The sequence below is a fragment of the Panulirus ornatus genome, chromosome 48 (genome assembly GCF_036320965.1).
Source record: "Panulirus ornatus isolate Po-2019 chromosome 48, ASM3632096v1, whole genome shotgun sequence".
NCBI lineage: Eukaryota > Metazoa > Arthropoda > Malacostraca > Decapoda > Palinuridae > Panulirus > Panulirus ornatus.
This window is the reverse complement of record NC_092271.1, coordinates 18,482,633-18,506,808: the sequence shown is the minus strand read 5'-3', so window position 1 is coordinate 18,506,808 and position 24,176 is coordinate 18,482,633. Positions and strand designations below refer to the sequence as shown.

Here is a 24,176-nt window from a genome sequence, read left to right as displayed (position 1 = left end):
GAAGGGCTAAGGAGGAGGGTCAGATGATGCTATCTGCAGATGATATATCACTGGTGACAAACCCAAGAAAGAGACCAGTGAAGTTGGGTGTGTAAGTTTGGGAGTGTTTGAAAGAAGGAAGTCAAAAGGTAATGTGAATAAAAGTAAGGTAATGAGGTGGCAAGACAGGATGGATTGAGTGTGAGTTTGAATGGGGAGAACCTGGAGGAAGTGGAGTGCTTTAGGTACCTGGAAGTGGACATGGTATTAGATGAAACCATGGCATTTAAAGTTACAGGGTGAGAAGGGGACAAAAGTCATGAATGCATTGAGTGTGTGGAAGGAGTAGTTATATTCTTTTAGAGCAAAGATGGATATGTTTGAAAGTATTGTAGTCCCAACAGTGCTGTATGGATGCAAGTCTTTGACCTGAGATGCTAAAGGATGGAAGAGGGAGGATGTGTTGGAAATGAAATACCTAAGGATGATGTGTGGTGTGAGGAGGAATGACAGATGAATGAGATGAAATAATGAGCAGTCTGATTAGGAGAGCTGACCAGGTTGTGATGAAATGTTGGACTTATGAATGTGAAGAACTACTGACAAAGAGCATTCGCATGGCGGAAGTGGAGGAAATATGAGGGAGGGGAAGATTTATAAGATAAAAGGATAGAGTGAAACAAGCTTTGAGATGTTGGGACCTGAGCATACAGGAAGTTGAGAGGTATGCATGGAATAAAGCAAATTGGAGTGATGTGGTATACAGGGGCAACATGCTGTCAGTAGGCTGAACCAGGGCATATTCAGTGGTGGGGGAGAAACCACAGCACTTATCTGTGGTGGATTTTGATTTCAGTGCATTATACATAACATCTAGAGAGTGAATGTTAGCAATTGTGGCCATTATTTTCTTTGTTCTTGGCACTACATCATTAAAGTAAGAAACAATTAACAAATATGAAAAAATATATAAATGTATGCAAGATAGGATGTAGGTATAAGTTATCATATATTGACCACTGATTGACTCTGGATATATTCTGACAAGGATCTACATGAGGTGTCTGACCTCAGTAGTTTGTCCTTTACTGCTTTTTTAACATTTGTGTAATTTGTTAATAAATTCCTATTTGTGTTTATCATTCACACTATTTTGTATCTTCATTTGATAGTTGTTCCGTGAACCTAAGTTGGATCCACAAATTGTCACAAAGTTTTTGCCAGCTCTAGTGTCTCTAATGGTGGATGATGATGTGAGAAGATTTAATGCAAAACTTCCTCTAGATGAAAGAGAATCTGCTATCACCATTATCGAACATTCAGGCAAGTATTGATGTTATTTTAACATGTCCCTCAAGCTTTGTTAAAAAAAATGTGTTCATTTCATCATCACCAGCATATTGCTTTTAAGGATATTAGGTGTTTAGATGTGAGCAGGAATGCAAATCTATGTAGGTTAAGGAAGCTGCTGAACCTCAAAATAGTATAACTTTTATTTTGGTGCATCTTCTCACTATGCACTGACTGCTTTGCCTAATTCATTTTTTCTTCATTCTCCAAAGCATCACACATCCTCCTGTCTGCTTATTTTCTTTAACTTTATTTTACTTTACAGGAACTGTGACAAGAGGGAATCTGCTCCTCTTATATATTATACACTCTTGACAAGTCACTAACTAGAGGTGTGTGGAATAACTAGTATCCCAGAACACTAAAATTTTAGCTTTCATGGTACCCTAGTACTTTGTAGCAATACCAGTACACTTCAGCAGTTTCTGAGGACATAAGGTTAATGAAAAACCCTACTTGATCAGTCATCAGTTTCATGAAGTGCATGTATTTACATGTAGTTTCGGTATAAGTAAGCATTAAATGTCAAATTTTGATAAGTTCTGTTCATTTAATAAATCTTTGGTAAACTTAGAGTACATCCCAACATTTCTAATGTCACATGATCATAGTTTGACTGCTATTGGTAAATATGTGGCCCACAATATGGCCACTGTGGCAACTTTGATAAATTACTGTTATTGTTTACCCTATAGGTAAACATGTGGCCCACAGTATGACCACTATAGCAGCTTTGATAAACTACTGTTTAAATTTCCATGTAGGGATAACAGGGAGTCATGGTGACTGGAGACCCTGGACATGGAGGATGTCATGCAAATCTAGTCCAGAAACTGCTCTAATCTCTTCCTGTAGTTCTCCACCCATCCCAACCGTGCCCATCAGCTTCTGTTTATTCTGTATGGCATTGCAAAGTTCTTTCAAAAACCTTCATTACCCTATATATGGGGAAGATATTGATTTCAAACTGTAATTTTGTGAGTAAGAGTTCCAGATCATTATACATTTGCACTCCTGAGCACATCACACTGTTTATGGTTTATCTCTGTAAACCTTGTTCTCTATTTTATAACCGGCTATCTCTCTTGTGTAGTACTAACATGTTTCCTTTGTTTAAGTTGAGAATGCTTCTATTTATCATGAATTATCAATTTTGTATCATTTTTTATCTATATCATAGTATTTTCTATAGTATTTCATGTTGCTCACATATTATTTTTATATATAACCCTGGTACCTTTTTCGTGGGGCACCTGCAGCTTCGAGGCTCTACTGGAAAGGGAAATTATGAATTCGTGGGAACGAGAAGTTCCTCAACAAGGCTACACAAGCAGGTGGAGTATGGTAACACCTTTTATTAGATAACTCATACTTGCACTTTTTGCATGCAGGTCCTCCGCCAGATGCTTATCAAGCTTATCTCCAAGAGAGCAGTGTTGCTTGCATATTGGCCATGTACTATACGCTGCATTGTGCTACCCGTAAAGACAAAACAGCTCTCATGCGTGTGCTGGGAACTCTTGCTACCTGTCACCAAGATAGAGCTTTCCAGGACACTTTCCTTCACTCTTTGGTTAGTATTTTCTCTCTTCATATGTTTAAGTTATTGTAGAGTCAGTATTTGGATACAGGGTGATAAGGAAGAAAAAGAGCAGTGGATGGACAGAGGAGATTAGAAATGCTGTGGAAGGCAATAAAAAGACATAAGGTAGATTGCTCAGTAGGAATGTACCAGTGGAAGTTCAGCAAAGGAGGAGGGAAGAATACAAAATATGCAAGCGAATGTTGCTGATAGAGGAAAGAAAAGCAAGAACTAGACGAAGATTTTGGAAGAAAGTTAAGTAAACACTTTGGGATAATATGAAACTATAGCGGAAGGAGGTGAAAAAGGAAAGAGGCAGATGTAAGAGTGGAAATGTTGATGCGAGAAGTAAGGAAGGGGAGTTGCTGAATTAAAAGGATGAAGTGAAAGGAAGATAGAAAGAGTATTTTGAATTGATGAATGTGGGAGAGGGGGAGGCAGCAGTTGTTATATGGGTATGGAGGTTGGAAGGAAGAGGATACAAGTACAAGGTCCTATAGCAAAAAGGGAGGTAAGAAAGGCAATAATGAGGCTGAAGGGAGGAAAGGCACCTGGATTGGATGGGATTATGGCTGAAATGCTGGAGCATGGAGGAGGGTGTGGTGGAGTGGATGCATCTTATATGTAATTTAGCATGGAAACAGAAGGTTGTGCTTGAGGATTGGGTGAAAGCTATTAACGTTCCTTTATTCAATGGAAAAGGTGCAAAGGATGCATGTAGCATTTATAGGGGAATAAGTCTGTTAAGTATACCAGGAAAAGTGTATGCAAGAATATTAATTGCCAGAGTGATGAGAGTGACTTAATGCAAAATAAGTGAAGAGCAAGGGGTTTTTTGGAAAGGTAGAGGATGTGTGGATCAGATTTTTTTGGTAAAGATGAGCATGGAAAAGTATTTTGCGAAAGGTATAAAGTTGTATGCAGCTTTTACGGATATGGAGAAAGCATATGACAGGTGGAATGTTTTGTGGGATGTTTTAAGGTTATATGGTAAAGGGGGGAAACCTGTTGGATGGTGTAAAAGCCATCTATAGAGGAGCAAATGCGTGTGGAAGAGTGGATGGAGAGCTGAGCAATAGTCTCGGGGTACATGTGATGCAGGGCTATGTGATGTCACCATGGCTTTTTAATATGAATATGGATGGAGTGATAAGAGAGATGAAAGCAAAACTAGGAAAAGGGGTGCTGAGATGGACTGTGGCAGAGATATGGTGGCTAATGGCAAGTCTGTGTGTGGATGATACTGTATTGTTTGCTGAGAATGAAGAGGAGTTGCAGAAGTTTGTGTGTTTTATGATGTGTGTAAGCGGAGATTGAAGGTAATTGTAAGTAAAAGTAAAATAATGTTTGAAAGGAAATTGAAAAAGTATAGATTTTGTAAAACCATGTAGTGTGAAAGAAGAAAGTGTACTAAATTGTACTGTGGATATGGGGTAGGGGAAGAGTGAAGGAATTTAAATTTCTGGGAGCTGTTTTGGGTAAGTGTGGTGATATGGAAGGAGGGATATGGAAGTGAAGTGAGGATTAAGGGACAGCATAGTCCTCCTTAACCTGATTTATGCAGCCAAAACATGGACGTGGAATGAGGCACAGAGGTCAAGAATCCAGGCTGTGGAAATGAGCTATTTCAGAAGAGCGTGTTGTTTGACTGGATGGAATGAAGAAAGAAATGAAAGGGTGTATGAGAGAAATGGTATAGCAAGGAATGCAAAGGGAATGAATTGTGGAGTGGTAGAATCAGTGAAATGTAATACTTTGAGGTGGTTTGGGTATGTGGAAAAATGTAAGACTGGGATTTTTACAAGGAGAGTGTATGATAGTACAGTTAAAGGGTGGGATTAGTGTGAGTGGAAGACCACCTGTGACAAGGGCAAATAGAGTGTAGGAATACTGAAGGGGAGAAACGGAGGAAGAATGTGTGGAATGGTGTATGCGAGGGAGGAATGTAAACACAGGGATAAGTGGAGATTCTTTTGCCGTGGCCACCCCCTAATGGGAGTTCCCAGAGGGAACATGCCTCAGAGGTATAGATAGATAGTAAAGTGGCTGGCTGCCTGCCAACTCTATATGAAAAAAATATGGTGTTATATTTGGGATATTTAAAATCAGATAAGAATAACAGTTTCTGCCAGATGTTTAGGTATGTATAGAATGAAATCATACCTGAAAAATGTTTATACTAATAGTATATGTACACAAATAAGGAGCATCAGTTCTCTAAGCAAGGCTCAATATAAAGGAAATTGTACTACTTTTGAGTATGATTTTCAACAACATATGATGAAGAAATATTGAATAAGGGATTTTTTTTCACTGCGGTGAGCAATTTCATTACACAGATGCAAGTTAAAGGTGAAATGAATCTTGAGGATTTTATTAAAAAGTTACGAGAATGGAAGTAATCAATGTGTAATGTTTTGCTGATTCTTATGGCAGTTTAAGGGCACAATTTTCCCTTTAAATGTTCACATTAAGTGCAGAAAGTCTTCTTTTTTTCCTAGGTAGCAGCTTTGATTCCCATGGCAGATGACTTCCAGACTGAGGATTTTTGTACCGTGGTTTTTGATGAATTCTTTTTCACAAACATCAGCCGTGAAAATGTAATGCGCCACGTAATAAAACTGGTCTGGTACATTCATCCTAAACTTCCACCTGCACGTCTAGACTCACTTCAGAAAGCCCTTCAACCTGGACCACATCAGGTAGGGTGACATGCTTCTAATTTTCCTTTAGTTTTCATGGTGTAGCCAACCAAATACTTTTTTCTTATCCATCAGTGTGTCTTCCTTAACTTTAGGCTGCCCATCAGTAATTTTTTCTCATCTCTCTCATCACATATTTTTGCTAGCAACTTCTTGTTATTCATCACTTCTCATTGTTTATTAGAGAAAAGAAGGAGCAAGAGTGCTGTCAATTTTTAGTCATGCATCTTTCATGTTAGCATGTCTTCAGCAGTGTGTTTTGCCTGTTAGGCCATACGTAAGATGTATGTCAGGATAGTGTATAGGTGCCAAATAATGGCCAATTGAAAAGCTAGTTCAGCCTAGTTTCCGTAGTTTAACTGTATTAGACTTAAGTCAAAGGTTAGAAAACATTCATTCATGAGATATTTCATTCAGCTTTTGCCATTATGTAGTTTGATTTCCAGGATGCATAATTTTGTACATTTGTTAACCGATTTGAAAAAGTGCTTTTCATTTTCTGCTTGATAATTTACATGTCTACAGGAAATTACTGATTTCTTTGCCCAGAGGTTACATAGTCCTTGTGTCTGGCCAACTCTTAATATTTATTATTTTATATTACTTTGTCACTGTCTCCTGCGTTAGCGAGGTAGCGCAAGGAAACAGACGAAAGAATGGTCCAACCCATCCACATAAACATGTACATACACGTCCACACATGCAAATATACATACCTATACATCTCAACATATACATATATATACACAAACAGACATATACATATATACACATGTACATAATTCATGGGTTTGTATGGGTTTTCAGAAAAGAAGAGTGAATCTTGGGGTGAAGAGGGTGGTGAGAGTAAGTGAGCTTGGGAAGGAGACTTGTGTGAGGAAGTACCAGGAGAGACTGAGTACAGAATGGAAAAAGGTGAGAACAATGGAAGTAAGGGGAGTGGTGGAGGAATGGGATGTATTTAGGGAATCAGTGATGGATTGTGCAAAAGATGCTTGTGGCATGAGAAGAGTGGGAGGTGGATTGATTAGAAAGGGTAGTGAGTGGTGGGATGAAGAAGTAAGATTATTAGTGAAAGAGAAGAGAGAGGCATTTGGACGATTTTTGCAGGGAAAAAATGAAATTGAGTGGGAGATGTATAAAAGAAAGAGACAGGAGGTCAAGAGAAAGGTGCAAGAGGTGAAAAAGAGGGCAAATGAGAGTTGGGGTGAGAGAGTATCATTAAATTTTAGGGAGAATAAAAAGATGTTGTGGAAGGAGGTAAATAAAGTGCGTAAGACAAGGGAGCAAATGGGAACTTCAGTGAACGGCGCAAATGGGGAGGTGATAACAAGTAGTGGTGATGTGAGAAGGAGATGGAGTGAGTATTTTGAAGGTTTGTTGAATGTGTTTGATGATAGAGTGGCAGATATAGGGTGTTTTGGTCGAGGTGGTGTGCAAAGTGAGAGGGTTAGGGAAAATGATTTGGTAAACAGAGAAGAGGTAGTAAAAGCTTTGCGGAAGATGAAAGCCGGCAAGGCAGCAGGTTTGGATGGTATTGCAGTGGAATTTATTAAAAAAGGGGGTGACTGTATTATTGACTGGTTGGTAAGGTTATTTAATGTATGTATGACTCATGGTGAGGTGCCTGAGGATTGGTGGAATGTGTGCTTAGTGCCATTGTACAAAGGCAAAGGGGATAAGAGTGAGTGCTCAAATTACAGAGGTATAAGTTTGTTGAGTATTCCTGGTAAATTATATGGAAGGGTATTGATTGAGAGGGTGAAGGCATGTACAGAGCATCAGATTGGGGAAGAGCAGTGTGGTTTCAGAAGTGGTAGAGGATGTGTGGATCATTTGTTTGCTTTGAAGAATGTATGTGAGAAATACTTAGAAAAGCAAATGGATTTGTATGTAGCATTTATGGATCTGGAGAAGGCACATGATAGAGTTGATAGAGATGCTCTGTGGAAGGTATTAAGAATATATGGTGTGGGAGGCAAGTTGTTAGAAGCAGTGAAAAGTTTTTATCGAGGATGTAAGGCATGTGTACATGTAGGAAGAGAGGAAAGTGATTGGTTCTCAGTGAATGTAGGTTTGCGGCAGGGGTGTGTGATGTCTTCATGGTTGTTTAATTTGTTTATGGATGGGGTTGTTAGGGAGGTGAATGCAAGAGTTTTGAAAAGAGGGGCAAGTATGAAGTCTGTTGGGGATGAGAGAGCTTGGGAAATGAGTCAGATGTTGTTCGCTGATGATACAGCGCTGGTGGCTGATTCATGTGAGAAACTGCAGAAGCTGGTGACTGAGTTTGGTAAAGGGTGTGAAAGAAGAAAGTTAAGAGTAAATGTGAATAAGAGCAAGGTTATTAGGTACAGTAGGGTTGAGGGTCAAGTCAATTGGGAGGTAAGTTTGAATGGAGAAAAACTGGAGGAAGTAAAGTGTTTTAGATATCTGGGAGTGGATCTGGCAGCGGATGGAACCATGGAAGCGGAAGTGGATCACAGGGTGGGGGAGGGGGCGAAAATTCTGGGAGCCTTGAAGAATGTGTGGAAGTCAAGAACATTATCTCGGAAAGCAAAAATGGGTATGTTTGAAGGAATAGTGGTTCCAACAATGTTGTATGGTTGCGAGGCGTGGGCTAGGCTATGGATAGAGTTGTGCGCAGGAGGATGGATGTGCTGGAAATGAGATGTTTGAGGACAATGTGTGGTGTGAGGTGGTTTGATCGAGTAAGTAACGTAAGGGTAAGAGAGATGTGTGGAAATAAAAAGAGCGTGGTTGAGAGAGCAGAAGAGGGTGTTTTGAAATGGTTTGGGCACATGGAGAGAATGAGTGAGGAAAGGTTGACCAAGAGGATATATGTGTCGGAGGTGGAGGGAACAAGGAGAAGTGGGAGACCAAATTGGAGGTGGAAAGATGGAGTGAAAAAGATTTTGTGTGATCGGGGCCTGAACATGCAGGAGGGTGAAAGGAGGGCAAGGAATAGAGTGAATTGGATCGATGTGGTATATCGGGGTTGACGTGCTGTCAGTGGATTGAATCAGGGCATGTGAAGCGTCTGGGGTAAACCATGGAAAGCTGTGTAGGTATGTATATTTTGCGTGTGTGGACGTATGTATATACATGTGTATGGGGGTGGGTTGGGCCATTTCTTCGTCTGTTTCCTTGCGCTACCTCGCAAACGTGGGAGACAGCGACAAAGCAAAAAAAAAAAAGAATAATAATAATTCATAGTCTGCATTTATTCAGCTCTTAATATCATTATTATGAGAAAATAAGTATTCAGAGAAGAATGCTCATAAAATTGTTTTGGACTTGTATGAGGTTACCAACTAAATTATCTTTTCTTTCCTAGGGTGAGGCAATCCAGGCACTGTATGAGAAATTCCAGGTACGGTTGCAGGAGTTCCAGGATGTTCAGAATCAACCAGCTCCCATGAGTGAGATGGACTCTCCACTAATGGCTGTGCCTGCCCCAGCACCAATCCAGTAATCAGTATTTCATCATATGTGATAACTTAATATTGACATCATTCAACTGCTTATCCCTAAGCATAATTCACATATTCCTGTCCATGCTAGTAAGTAAATACTTTACATGTAAACTAAAAAGTCAAGTGACAGTTAACCTGTTCATTAAGTTTTTATTTTTAATACTAGATATACTTTTGTTTTCATCAGAAGAAAATTATCTGTTCAGTAAGATAAAGGTTCCCTGATGCCAGAACATTGTTTGAGGATGTGAAGTAGTCATTTGTATGTGGCGATGAAAATGTAGACATTAGTTGTTACAGCACTGGTATAGATATGTCAGATGGTACCAAACTAATGATTTTGATATTTTCTTTAAATATACTTGATCGTTGTTTTCCTCATCAGCAAGGTAGCACCAGGAAACAGACGAAGAAATGGCCCATCCACTCGTATACACACAAATATACAGGTGATATACATTTCTTTTATTTACTTTTAGAGGTTTTAATGATGCCATTAGTTTTTCACTTGGCAGATCGACATAGCATGCAAAGTAAATACATCATCTCATGCCTAGTGTATTACAGGGAGACTTAATTTCCACACTGCACAGTTGATTCATAAGCAAGACAAAAACATCTCCAAGTGCCCCATCTCATACACTTGATTGACTACATGTGAATAAAAAAGATGGCAGATGGACGAGTGACATAGTCTGTGTTAAGCAAACTATTAATGTCATTATTATAAGAAAATAAGCATTCAGAGAAAAAGGGTTTGGAAGCAAAACTATTAATTGTTGAATAAAATCTACATTTTATTTGCCCTTATGGAGACATTACATTTTCAATAACATGTGCGTATATATACTTTCCAAGGCTATATTGTACATCTTTATCATTGAAGTTAGGAAGTACTAAATTGTTGGCATCAGCATTTCCTAATGTTAGTAATCTGTTAATGCTGTAACCTAAATTGGACCAATACCATAACCTCCATTTTCAATTCCTCACCTTGTCAACATGGCAAATTTATCTATCACAGATATTATATATAAAATATGGATAAATTGTAGTTAAAAGTTACTATAAACCGTTAGAGAAGAAATATTTAAGAATCCTAACTGATTTCTAGAAGTGCTTAGCTAATGTGAATTTTTTTTATTAAAGCCAGAAAGTTATGGGAGTAGTTGTGACACAAGTAATTGATGGGATGAATAGTTCCAAATGAACAAAAAAAGGGAAAAACCATGGGTGTATTTGTACTGTTAGAACTGCAAAGAAAAAATATGTACAATAAAAATATATACCAGACAGAAAGGAATGTTCCAAGATATATCACAAATAACTGTGCAAACTGATATGAGTAAATGCATAGTTTGTTTTTTTGTTTTTTGGGTTTTTTTTTTGCAGCAACTCTTGGATGGGATACTATGTATATATGACATTGTTGGTACAAGATTTATCCCACTTTTGTACACATTTCTATAGTCATAATTTTAGATGAATCTCTAAGTGATGAGGAATAAAATTTTTCAATAGAAAATATCCCATTAATGTCAACAACTGCATAACCAATTATTTTAATGAAAATGATCTGTTGGGTTAAGGTACAAATACCAGTTCATTTGACTAAACACATTTCATTACACTATTAATGATTACACGGCATATACTGTATAGTCTACACGAGCAGGTACACACCTTCATTTTCTAATATTGCCTTATTACTATACGTAACCTCCAGAACCCTTTTCTGGGACTCCCGCAGCTTTGAGACTGCACTATAATCAGATCCAAGAAATGACACCTTTGGAGCAAGAATTTCCTCAACAAGACTGTACCCCCTTCTCTTAACTGACGGTGATCCATTCTTGCCAAAAGTGATTTTTCAGATGTAGTGTAACTACAAAGAGGCAGAGACCAGTACTATACTTTTTATATACGAGTCCTAGTGTTATCCAGGTCCCGTCACCAAAGGCTCCTACAGCCCAAGGCAGGTAAATGCAGTAACAAGGGTAATATGTATAACAGATCTAAAGAGGGTATGCTGACCTAGTTTGGACATACGGAAAGGATGAGTTCGTACAGGATGACAGGGAGGGTATATATATCAAAAGCAAAGGGAGTAGGGAAAATGGGGGAGAACCAAGGAAAAGGTTTGAATTGGAGCAATGTAGAATACAAGACGATGTGTAGTCAGTGTGCTAAATCAGGGCATATGAAGCAGATGGGGGGAAATTCCAGAAAGTCTGTGGGGCCTGGTTGTGGACCAGTAGTTCTGGTTTGTGAATTAAACTTGACAGCTAGTGTGTGTGTGCATGTGAGCAAATAGGGCCATTTATTCATTTGTTCCTAGAACTCCTTGTTCATCACTACCAGCTGTAGTGAGGTAATGCCAGGAACAAACAGACCTGGCCTCATTCACACACTGACATCTATCCACCTGTTTGTGCTTATGCTGAGGGGAAAAAAAAAAATGCCTTTGGCAAGTTTGTATCATCAAAGTACAATCTCATGGAGAACCTGTTCACTTTAAAGGAGTCTGTCCTTTCTCTGACACTAACTCTAGCACTGCCTAGAAGCTGCAGGAACCCCTGGAGAAAAAATGTACAATATAAAGGGTTACCATCTGGGTTAATCTAGACCCATATCCACAAGGAAGAGAATATTAGTCACGAAAGGGAACTTCTTTTTTCAGTGACAAATACATTCTTTTCCTTTCACCCCTCTTTTATTTTCTTTAAATTTATTTGAAAATGTGTATACACATATGTCACGACAAAGTATAATAAATAAATATAAATAAGGCAAGGCAGCGGGTTTGGATGGTATTGCAGTGGAATTTATTAAAAAAGGGTGACTGTATTGTTGACTGGTTGGTAATTTTTATTATACTTTGTCAGTCTCCCACGTTAGCAAGGTAACTCAAGGAAACAGATGAAAGAATGGCCCAACCCACCCACATACACATGTATATACATACATGTCCACACACGCACATATAAATACCTATACATTTCAACATATACATATATACATACACAGACATATACATATATACACATGTACATAATTCATACTTACTGCATTTAGTCATTCCCGTCGCCACCCCTCCACACATGAAATGACAACCCCCTCCCCCCACATGCGCACGAGGTAGCGCTAGGAAAAAAACAACAAAGGCCACATTCATTCACACTCAGTCTCTAGCAGTCATGTATAATGAATCAACACCACAGCTCCCTTTCCACATCCAGGCCCCACAAAACTTTCCATGGTTTACCCCAGACGCTTCACATGCCTTGGTTCAATCCACTGACAGCACGTCGACCACGGTATACCACATCGTTCCAATTCACTCTATTCCTTGCACGCCTTTCACCCCCTGCAGGTTCAGGCCCCAATCGCTCAGAATCTTTTTCACTCCATCTTTCCACCTCTAATTTGCTCTCCCACTTCTTCTCGTTCCCTCCACCTCTGACATATATACCCTCTTTGTCAATCTTTCCTCACTCATTCTCTCCATGTGACCAAACCATTTCAAAACACACACTTCTGCTTTCCCAACTACACTGTTTTTATTACCACACATCTCTCTTACCCTTTCATTACTTACTCGATCAAACCACCTCACACCACATATTGTCCTTAAACATCTCATTTCCAACACATCCACCCTCCTCCGCACCACTCTATCTATAGCCCATGCCTCGCAACCATACAGCATTGTTGGAACCACTATTCCTTCAAACATACCCATTTTTGCTTTCCGAGATAATGTTCTCGCCTTCCACACATTTTTCAACACACCCCAGAACTCCCCCCGCCCTGCGGCTCACTTCCGCTACCATGGTTCCATCCACTGCCAAATCCACTCCCAGATACCTAAATCACTTCCTCCAGTTTTTCTCCATTCAATCTTACCTCCCAATTTACTTGTCCCTGAATCCTACTGTACCAAATAACCTTGCTCTTATTGACATTTACTCTCAGTTTTCTCTTTCACACCTTTTACCAAACTCAGTCACCAGCTTCTGCAGTTTCTCACCCAAATCAGCCACCAGTGCTGTATCTTCAGTGAACAACAACTGACTCACTTCCCAAGGTCTCTCATCCACAAGAGACTGCATACTTGCCTCACTCTCCAAAACTCCCTAACAACCCCATCCATAAACAATTTAAACAACCATGAAGACATCATGCACCCTTGCCACAAACCGACATTCACTGAGAACCAATCACTTTCCTCTCTTCGTACTCGTACAAATGCCTTACATCCTCCATAAAAACTTTTCACTGCTTCTAACAACTTGCCTCCCATACCATATATTCTTAATACCTTCCACAGAGCATCTCTATCAACTCTATCATATGCCTTCTCCAGATCCATAAATGCTACATACAAATCCATTTGCTTTTCTAAGTATTTCTCATATACATTCTTCATAGCAAACACCTGATCCACACATCCTCTACCACTTCTGAAACCACACTGCTCTTCCCCAATCTGATGCTCTGTACATGCCTTCACCCTCTCAATCAATACCCTCCCATATAGTTTCCCAGGAATACTCAACAAACTTATACCTCTGTAATTTGAGCACTCATCTTTATTCCCTTTGCCTTTGTACAATGGCACCATGCATGCATTCCGCTAATCCTCAGGCACCTCACCATGAGTCATACATACATTAAATATCCTTACCAACCAGTCAACAACACAGTCACCCACTTTTTTAATAAATTCCACTGGCAAGGCGCTATCTCGCTAACGCGGGAGACAGCGACAAAGCAAAATAAATATATAATATATAATATATATATATATATATATATATATATGTTATTCAAAAGAATATAATTCAGGTAAGGAGATACATTACAGTGAAGCATAACATTTACATGATTTTGAAATGAATTATGTGTTCTTCCAATTCCTTACAGAAGGGAAATTAATGAGATATTCTATTTTCTAGAGGACTTACAATAATTTGTGTACAGTTAGGAATTTTACTGTAAGAGCTTTTTGCCTGCTGCCATTCAGGGTTATTAGGTAAACAATTAATATGTATGCATTACTCTTGACCCAAAGTAAAATATCCAGCAAAATTATTTCTAAAAAGGAAAGTTTTTCTTTAAAAGTATTCAAAAACAAAAATGACTCAAGGTCATGATTACTAAATTTATCACTGCTTCCACTGATTGACATCCACTTCTTCCAAAGTGAGTTAAGGTATCTCATGGCCAATATGACTGCATAATAACCTTGCACTCTGTATGCCTAGTATTGCTAATGATTGCATATACACAAAGACTAAACCTAGATTCTTAAAGTTGCAATTAAATGTCAGCCATGACCCAAAAGGGTATTCTACCAAAATTATTAATTCAACTATCAACCTGCTTTTCAAAGATCTGATCCATAAGCTTGTCAACAATGTTATACCTAACTTGAACGGTAGACTCCTTTTAATTTGTAGTCAATAATTATGAGCTTCTGAGTTCATATTACCTCTTTCCATATGTATTATTTTATGAATCCATTCATTTGTAGCTCAGGTTTACGTTACTATATCAATTTCCTTTCTGTGAGAACAAAATGTTTCAGCAAATAAAACAAAGTTTGGCTTTTTGACTCGCATGGAAATTACTACAAGAAACTTTCAGATTGTATTACTCCAATTAATATTTGTAATATTTTTTTTAATTTCCATAAATATGCTACATCTTCATTATAATTATTAAACGCTACTTACTGAAGTGTATAAAAAAGAATAACTTGTGCAGTGGATGAACATTAACATTACTTGTGCTTGCATTTATCTTGGGGGAAAAATAATAAAATGATACAAATTTATGAATGAATCTTGTACCAGGTATCAGAACTAAAGATTCAAGATTCCCTAGACTTTCAAACCCACTATATGAATTTTACAACTTCCAGGGGTTATAAAACTTGTACATGAATTAATGAGACTGCTGTACATTTTATCTTTTAAAGTACAAACCATCTAATGTGCAGCAAATGAAAACTAAAAAATCATTAAACCCATACAAATGCTGAAAGTATTTTATGAGGCACTTTGTTGCCTGCATGCAGAGCAGTTACTAGAAGTACCAAAGGATAGCTTTGCAAAATATCTGGTAAAGTTCCAGCATATCTCAAGTAAAACCCAAACCAGTTATGGGTCATATGCCATTCAATTCTTTATGTGCTGCAAATCAACTCTATACTGCATTAAGAGTACCTAAAGTAGACCACATCATGACCACAGTAAAGTTGCAGGTTTACCCTTTTAGTCCTTAGACTGTCAATTTCTATTTCCCCAAGCCTAAGTTTAAAAAATGTAGAAAAATTTAAAAAAAACGGCACCAACTTTTTTGAGTGATTTCTGCACATGAAAAGACTCGTATGAAACATCGTAAAAGGAAAACCTTCCTTATTAGCTGTAATCTCTAAATTTTTCAAGCAAGACAAAGGTTTATTAGCCAGTTGTAACCCTATATCCATAATGAAACTGTAATCATTGGGCCCAAATAAAACTTCATGATGATAATCATCATCATATCTTTAAATTCTTACTCTACAACATAACTGCATCTTATTTCTTGATATGTAGCCATGCACTTATAAAAGTGGCTGCCATACTTGTGGGTTTCACTGTCACTGCTGCCAGAAGTGCTCCAATAAAAGACCTTCTTCCCCATATGGTTTGTAGGGTAACTAACAGCTTTGAAACTTCTTAGTATGAATTATTACTGCCAGTGATGTATGGAATAATTTTTTGGCTCAAAGCCATTCTAGGACGTTTGAAAAGGCAAGAAACATTAGCAAATATCCCGTACATGTGTAGGGCTCTTTTACCAAGTGTATGAGGCATGTGTATAGGAGTATGGAAAACAATGATGAGACGATGCAATCTCTTAAGTGTGTGCCACACTATGTAAGTAAAACAAAAGATATACAACTCAATGCTCCAATTCTTACAGTGCACTGCCTATCTCAGTCCTCCTAAACATTCAGGACCCAGTAACCTGAACTCTGCTCTATCCTTCTATCTACTCCAGGGTCTTCCCTTCTTCCTTGTTCTCTCTGCTTCCACCACAGATACATGTCAGAAGTGGAGAGGACAAAAAGATGAAGACCAAACAAGAGAAGAAGGGATGGAAAGAAGGATGCTTTGAGAAGCTGTGGCCTGAACATGCAACTGGATGCAATACATGCACAAGATAGGATGAATTAATGTGGTATAGGGGAGGCAACATACTGCCAAGGGTCTTAACCATGGCATGTTAAGTGATCTAAGCAAACCACAGAAAGGCCTGTGGGTGCAAAGAGTGGATATGCAAAATTGAGCCCATTTCTTCATCTATTCAAGGCATTGCCTCACTATGTGGAAAACAGCAAACAAGTATGAAAAAAATGAAGTTCCAAAGACAAAGGTGGATTTTCTTAGAAGTTAATAGCCATGTTAAGTTCCAAGTCAAACCTTTTTTTATAAAAAGCATAACTCTGGCAAAATCCAAACCAAGCTACAGGTCTTACAGCACTTAGTTATTTAATAACTTCACAAGTATCTTATTCATAACTTTCAACTTATGACCAAGGTTAAGTTGCAAGTCAGTGTAATGCTAAGTGAAGGACAATCAGTGATACCTAAGTGTTTGTCATGATGTGCAAAGGACAAAAAACAAGCTTATTCAGAAAACCCTATGAAGTATAATTAAACACTCTTTATCTTGTTTTTAGTCAAAAACTATCTTCCTTCAACGCTGCTTCTTTGCAGATTAACATGTAACCCATAACGATGGACAAAGCCACAGGGCACACTAAAAAGTTCTTTTGGCAAAGCTGGAATTTTCTGCAAATATGAGCCAGATTAAGTTCCAGGTTAATCATTTTCATAAGAGGCATAACTCTGGCAACCAAAAGGTTAGATGTCTTCAGCAATTAAACTCTTTAGATACTGAGAAACAACTGTATAAGGTTTCATGATTCGACTTTTAGACCTTTCAAGTTACGACCGAGTTGCAGGTAAAAGTGCAACTCTCAACAAGGGACAGATGATGACAATAATGGAAGAAGCAATGACGATGAAAATAATGGTCACAGCTATCCCTGAGTGTGTCATGCTATGCAGGTGATGTTAAAAACAGGCTCAGCCAGGTATGATGTGACAGTCTCATATCTAGTTTTTGTCACAATCTTACTTCATTCTTGCATCCTTACACTGTGGTGTTCCTAATTTCAACAATCAATTGAACCATATAATTAAGAAAAATGCTAATGGACTGACCATGAAATACAGCTATTCCCAATAAATTTAATGATTTCATATTCTGGTGCTTTGAATTACTGTATTTCACATCCTTATGAAAGAGTCACAGAATAATTTATATCTGAATTTCTTAGAGTAAATCTTACATTACAATGATAATGGTGCAACTATGCAATGCAATTTACTGTTTTCTAAATTAAGTTATGAATTTGCATTACAAAGGGTCACCACAACAAGCTAAGCTATCATCTTGAACTCATCTGGAATATTATGCACAAAATTATGTATGAAATGAAGTCTGAACACAGTTACCTAGAGCTGCTCTCCCGGCAGAAGTAATTAATGAATAAAAATTACAACTCAAAATGCTACAGATGTGAAACAAGAATGGTTACTTTCACCAGATTCACTGTGAATATATCTAATATACTTAAATATATCTGCTACATGCAGAATGTTGAACACTGAGCATCATAACAATAATTGTTTCAGGTGTTTCATCTCCATTATCATTACATTACATGATTATTATCCACCTACCAGTATAATTAGGTACATCACAAAAACACAGCCATCTTAAATGAGAAGGCACTAGACATTATATCCTATGTGCACTACATTTTATCCAAGAAAAAGTCACATATGCAGCACCCCCTTAAAATCTGAGTCAGTATTTTGATAGGCCGTGAGTGAATTTTACTAAACCAAAGCATACTTTCTGAAGATGAAAAAGTTGGATCAGTGCTAAACCTATGGTCAGTAGCAATCACTTTTTTTCTTAAATGGGTTAGAAGTCTTGCTTGTATTACTGTGCTGAAGTGAACAAGTGCATGCAATTCTAAAATATACTTTTTTGTTTCAAAATTATGAAAAGCCATAAAAGCTACAAAGTCATAAAACTTCTTGAATTAAACATAAACTAACATTAAGGTATACAATACAGTACCCCTTGCTTATGATATCAAAAACATCTCTTACACAGCACATTATATAAATCCTATATCATGTAATATCACTTCTAAGTTTTGGCCTGTCTGGGCAACTCCATCATCAAATAAGATTCTACAGACTAACCTGATTGGAAGCAGATACTCTCAAGAGTATGATATCCTACGTCTAAAGATTAATGAGCAAAACCAATCCTATCTAAATACACTTCAGTAAAACTACAGGAGCACAAGTGTTACAAATGATAATGTTCATTTACAGTATATAATTTCTAATTCAGATGAATTTCTTGCTCTAAACACTTCAACATATGCCAAAAAACAGTTTTCTGAAGTTATTATGAAAAGTCTCTACAAACTCTCAAAGTGGTTAAAGTCAAGAAAATTCTTACTCATCAAGAACAGGCTTTCAGGTTCTTCAATTTAATATATTTGTCAGGATTATCATTTCTGCCTTTAAGTGATCAAGTCAAAATTACATGAATTACAATAACTGTAACTACAATTTCCCTTATATATTTCAAGTCAGCACTGCAATACCATTTTCGTCTATGAACAGTTAGAATGTAAAAGAACCAGTGCTGCAACCCTCAAGTAAAGCCTCATGTTGGAGGTGAAAGTAACATTGACGTGACAGTGTCATTGTTTTCTGAGTGGATGACTGTTGTGATTAATTTTCATTAGTAAAGAATAGCTTGCTACAAGTTTAACTGACAAAATATATTACTAAATGATATTTGTCAAAGCTTATAAGAAACAGAAAACATTGTACTTAACACTTGTTTGCCAAAATATTATTTCTTTAGCCCTATTCAGTGATAAACTCGGCACCAATAACAATCCCATCTATTGAGTCAATATAATACCTACACTCATTCTTCATGCGTATAGAAATAATTCAACTTGCAGCTTAAATTGTTCCAGAAAGTTTTTATTTATGGAACAAAAAAATAACTACAAATTTGGTTTCAGTTCTTCCTTTGTAAGTAAAGCCTTCCTTTCAGGTGATTTAAAGCAGTTTTAATCTCCCAAACAAAATGAATGATTCCGACCTAAATCATTCAGTGCTTAATATGCAAAGAAAAAATCAAATGAAAACTTTCAACACTGATGTACAAGTTTAAAATCATCCAAGTTTAAAGATGTTTCATTTTGCAGAAAACTTTACTTACAATGATTATGCTTTATACTGCAAGAGACAAAAGAAATATCAAATACCAGTGATCTTACCTTATTTATATATTAGCTGCCCAGACTAAAGCCATTTACACTATCAATGAGTTCATTATTCACAAATATTTAAATAATATGCAACTGATAAATTGCTTGGATACTAATAGGTGAAAATTGTGGTCTGACACAGCAGGTGACAACTACCAAATGAAGACCAAGAAATTTCAGCTGGCTATTTTGCATCATCACCCTAATCATCATCTGAGCATACTGACACCCTGCATACAGTCAAGGAATGTTTACTTTTAAAAATGTTTTCATCATCTAAATTATACCATAATTTCCATGTAATGGCTGAGGTAACAATGGATGCATATTCCCATACACAAGACTCTCAGAATCTTAGGTGAATAACTATAAGCCAAAGATCACCTTGTATAACTCAGCCACTGACAATGATTGACTGAGGCAACTTTCCAATATTATGACTGTTGATCAAACATTCAGTAAGTTGTCTTTAAAAAAAACTTACAACATTCATAATTAAGAGTAATGACAGTGACAGAAAAGTTATTGGAAGACATATGGCAAGGGAACATATGGACAATAGGATAGGAAGCCAGAAAAAACTACAACAAAGTACAGAGACAAATGAATGAATACTGAATTGCCGTAACCTTAAAAATTTCAATTTATAATGGCCAATTTAATTTATGTCCTTACCTGCCATGGTCCACTGTCTTATGAGTGCAAGATGACACAGCATTTGACTTGACATTCCCTACTGTGCTGAAGTTTTGAATATCAATGGCAGGACTGCTTTCTTCTTTCCAGAAGCTTTTTAGTTGAATAATCCTTCATAAAACAAGGGGAAAATGTATACTTCACAGTTAAAGACATTAACAAAATCCAAAATCAAATGTAATTGGATTGACACCACAAACATCACCAGAGAGCATTGCAGCTAAAGAAAAATCTTGTACATACATCAGGGACATCATTAGTTACCTCCATATATTTCCCACTTCCTTCTTCTAAAGATGAGTATTAGAACTCTTCTTACAAATTCTTTAGTGAAAAACTCAGCAGCAACATCTGTATGTGTCAAAGAATGAAACTGTTTTAGACTGCATAAAATATGAAACTAACCTTTGTTTACTTTAAAGGCAAGCACCTATTATGTAAATGAATAAGGATGTCCCTAAAGTAACAAAACAATGGAAAAAAAGAGATAATGAGCAAGTTGTAAAAATACTAAACATTATAATTTTGGGAAGAATTGAAGACATTCTTTTTTCTTAATCAGTGATCATAAGAATGTACCCAAACAAGGGAATTATGGCGAGGTTGAGGGAAGACAAAAGTTATGATGGAAGGACTCCTAGGAAACTCAAGTATAATAGGCATTAAAATGAATCAAGTAAAATATATACAGTGACCATGGTATCTGGAGATGGTTCTGTCTGAGCCACCCTGCTGTACAATGGGCACTGAAATCCTAGATAAAGAATGGCACAGCTCTTATTACCAAGTAAAATTAATTTGAAGAATGAAATATAAACAGATTTCTATCCAAAATACAGTGAATTTAGTTTGCACATTCCTGGTACTTCAAATAATGATGCAATACCTATCAACTGTTACAGCAGATATTTCCAGCACCAAGGATCATGCCTAGGTCTATATGTGAAAGCAGCACACTAACCAGTACTTAATATATCATCTCAAGTTATAATTTGGTGCCACAAGCTCAACTTATCATCTTATCAATCTCAACTTACTTTCCTTTGTCCAACAGCATGAAATTCTTACATTGCTTTGGGATTGGACTTTGCTGTTGGCCTTCAAATTTAATGAGAATATCATCAATCATACATGTAATGGCAATGCTTCACATTTACTTATGTACTGATTTACCTTATTACTAGGATGTACAAAATGTTGACTGAACCTTATTCAGCAGGAAAGCACTATGACAATCACTTTATCCTCATCCAAACTAGCTGTTCAAGAGTAACCAACTCTGTAGTAAAGTTGTTGGGTAGCTAATATGTATGAAGTAAACTTGGTAATCAAAACCGATTCCAATCTTTTCTCACCACCTCAGATACTATACATACATTTTCTTTATATCTCACACAAAGAATAAAACACACACACACACACACACACACACACACACACACACACACACACACACCATCTCAAGCAATCTCTTTTACTTTAAAGGTTCCTCTTTATTTCAAGGGAATAAACTTTTTCAACTGCTTTAAAAAGCACTTTCTTCACATCATACAGCAACAAGATTGGGCATCCACTCCACCAATAACTTCAGCTGGATCTCCACAAAACTTGCGTGGTGTAAGAGATGGAGATGTTGGTGGTCTGTAGGATACAGTGTCAACACGCACAGATGAGGCAGTAAACTCTGGATTTCGTCCATGAGTTCGAGGATCATATTCAGGAGTGGTGAGAGAATATGTACTGGCAGCAGGAGACAGAGTGTATGAACTCTGTGATGCACGGGACAAGGCACGCTGCTTCTTCAAATCAGCCAGTGTTCCAGGTGAGAACGGATTAACTGTGACAGTGACATGAATGTCTATCTTACTACCCCCTTCTCCACTATGAGTCATCATTCCACTCCCATTTCCATTACCATTTGTTCCATTTGCACTAGCTGCAATAACATCCTGCCGGGTTGTAGATGAACTTCGAGGAGGTGGAACAGGGGGTGCTGACATATAACCATCCACACCATCTTTATCAGAAGTGTTTGTGTTCACTTTCAGTCCACTATTGCGACTAAGGCTGCTGCTGTCACTACTGGATCTAACCACCAATTCCTTCTCAGTCTTCACATTTTTCACTGAAGGAGATAAGAAGAAATTACAGGAATACGAAAATATTATGCTGGAATCGCGTATTGTCATTTACAGGACATCGAAAGTTTTCTTACATATTTGTAGGCCTGCCTTGCAGAGACTTATTAAATCATCAGAAACAAAGCACTACTTAACTTAAATTCACTACCACATTTACAAATGGATTACAGGGAGTTATCTGGTGGATATTTGTGCTGAGAGAGATTTATTCTTGCAAACACCTTTCTTCAGCACAAGATGATTGACAGATATACATGAATGAGGAATGATGGAAGAGAGGAGCAAAAGGTCAAAGAAAAAAGATCTATGTAGCAATTATAGGGGAATAAGTCTCTTAAGTAAACAAGGAAAAGTGAAAGCTAGAATAATGCTTGACAAAGAGATGAAAGTGACTGAATGCATATATAATGCATATATATATTATACATGCATATATATATATATATATATATATATATATATATATATATATATATATATATATATATATATATGGATGGAGTGATAAGAGAGACGAGAGCAAAACTATGGAAAAGGGGTGCAGATATGGATGAAGTGATAGAGGAGATGAGACCAAAACTTGGAAAAAGGGGTGCAGAGATAGAGTGTGGTGATGAGATATGGTGGCTAGTGGCAAGCCCGTTTGTGGATGATACAGTGTTGTTTGCTGAGAGTGAAGAGGAGTTGCAGAAGGTTGTACATGTGTTTTTTGAGGTGTGTAAACATAGACAATTGAAGGTAAATGCTAGTAAAAGTAAAGTAATGGTGTCTGAAAGGAAACAAAATGAAAATATAAATTTTGTACAACCATATAAAGTGTAAGAAGAAAGTGTACTACATTGTGCTATGGATATGGAGGGGAAATGACTGGAAGAAGTGAGAGAATATAAGTATCTAGAAACTGTCTTGGATAAGTGTGGTGATATGGAAGGAGAGATAAGGGAGACAGCAGTAGAGGGTAGAATAGACATTGGGTCCCTTAACAAAATAATGAAGGGTAAAGGTGAAACAAGATTAAGAAGTTAAAGGGACAGCATGGACCTCCCAACCTTGATCTATGCAGCCAAAACAAAGACATGGAATGATTCACTGAGGTCAAGAATTGAGGCAGTGGAAATGAGTTATTTGAGGAAAGCACGTGGCGTGATTAAATGGAATAAACAAAGAAACAAAGGGGTGTATGAGAAATGTGGTATGGCAGGGAATGCAAAGGGAGTGAACTGAGTGGTAGAATGGATGAACCATAATACTTTGAGGTGGTTTGGGCATGTGTAAAGAATGCAAGACAGGGAATTTAAAAGGAGAGTGTATGGTAGTAAAATTAAAGATGTTGGTGTAAGTGTAAGACCACATGTGACATGGGCAAACAGAGTGGAGGAATACTGGAGGGAAAGAAACACTGGAAGAATGCATAGAATGGTGTATGCAAGGGAGGCTTACAAGGACAGGGATAAGTGGAGACTTTTGCTGTGGCCATCCCTTGGTGGGAGTTCCTGAAGGGAATGGGCATGAGAGATATAGATACCCAATCAAACAAATCTAGTTTTTGACACATTTTTACATTCAAGATAACATAAATATGGGGAAGAGAAAGATAACCCAGTTATGGGGAAGGATAGAATAGTGTATGCAAGAGAGGCATATAAGAACAGGGATAAGTGGAGACTTTTGCTGTGGGAGATATATGAGAAACAAACCTGCTTTAAGACTGTTCTGAGCAGGCAAATTAGCATCTATAAGTAAAATGAAAAATATGGTGTCCACAAAAAACTCTGTCCGCCTTCCCATACATTTTCAAAGGTCACACTTAAATTTTTGTAATTT

The 24,176-nt window shown here is 37.4% G+C and overlaps 2 protein-coding genes across 8 annotated transcripts in view; one reads left to right on the top strand and one right to left on the bottom strand.

Annotated features, from left to right (window-relative positions):
• NELF-B (negative elongation factor B) overlaps positions 1-11,791 on the top strand; it is an 88,987-nt gene extending 77,196 nt beyond the window's left edge. For all 6 annotated transcript variants that reach the window (XM_071690734.1, XM_071690732.1, XM_071690730.1 and 3 more), the window contains 4 exons: positions 1,152-1,302; positions 2,721-2,902; positions 5,413-5,613; positions 8,948-11,791. In XM_071690734.1, the coding sequence (XP_071546835.1) occupies positions 1,152-1,302; positions 2,721-2,902; positions 5,413-5,613; positions 8,948-9,085 (672 nt within the window). In that variant the 3' untranslated portion in view covers positions 9,086-11,791. The remainder of the gene's footprint in view (positions 1-1,151; positions 1,303-2,720; positions 2,903-5,412; positions 5,614-8,947) is intronic.
• The window catches only part of LOC139764174 (protein phosphatase 1 regulatory subunit 16A-like), a 38,098-nt gene continuing 23,784 nt past the window's right edge, over positions 9,863-24,176 (bottom strand). For both annotated transcript variants that reach the window (XM_071690727.1, XM_071690728.1), the window contains exon 11: positions 9,863-22,336. In XM_071690727.1, coding sequence (XP_071546828.1) covers positions 21,753-22,336 — 584 coding nt within the window. In that variant the 3' untranslated portion in view covers positions 9,863-21,752. The remainder of the gene's footprint in view (positions 22,337-24,176) is intronic.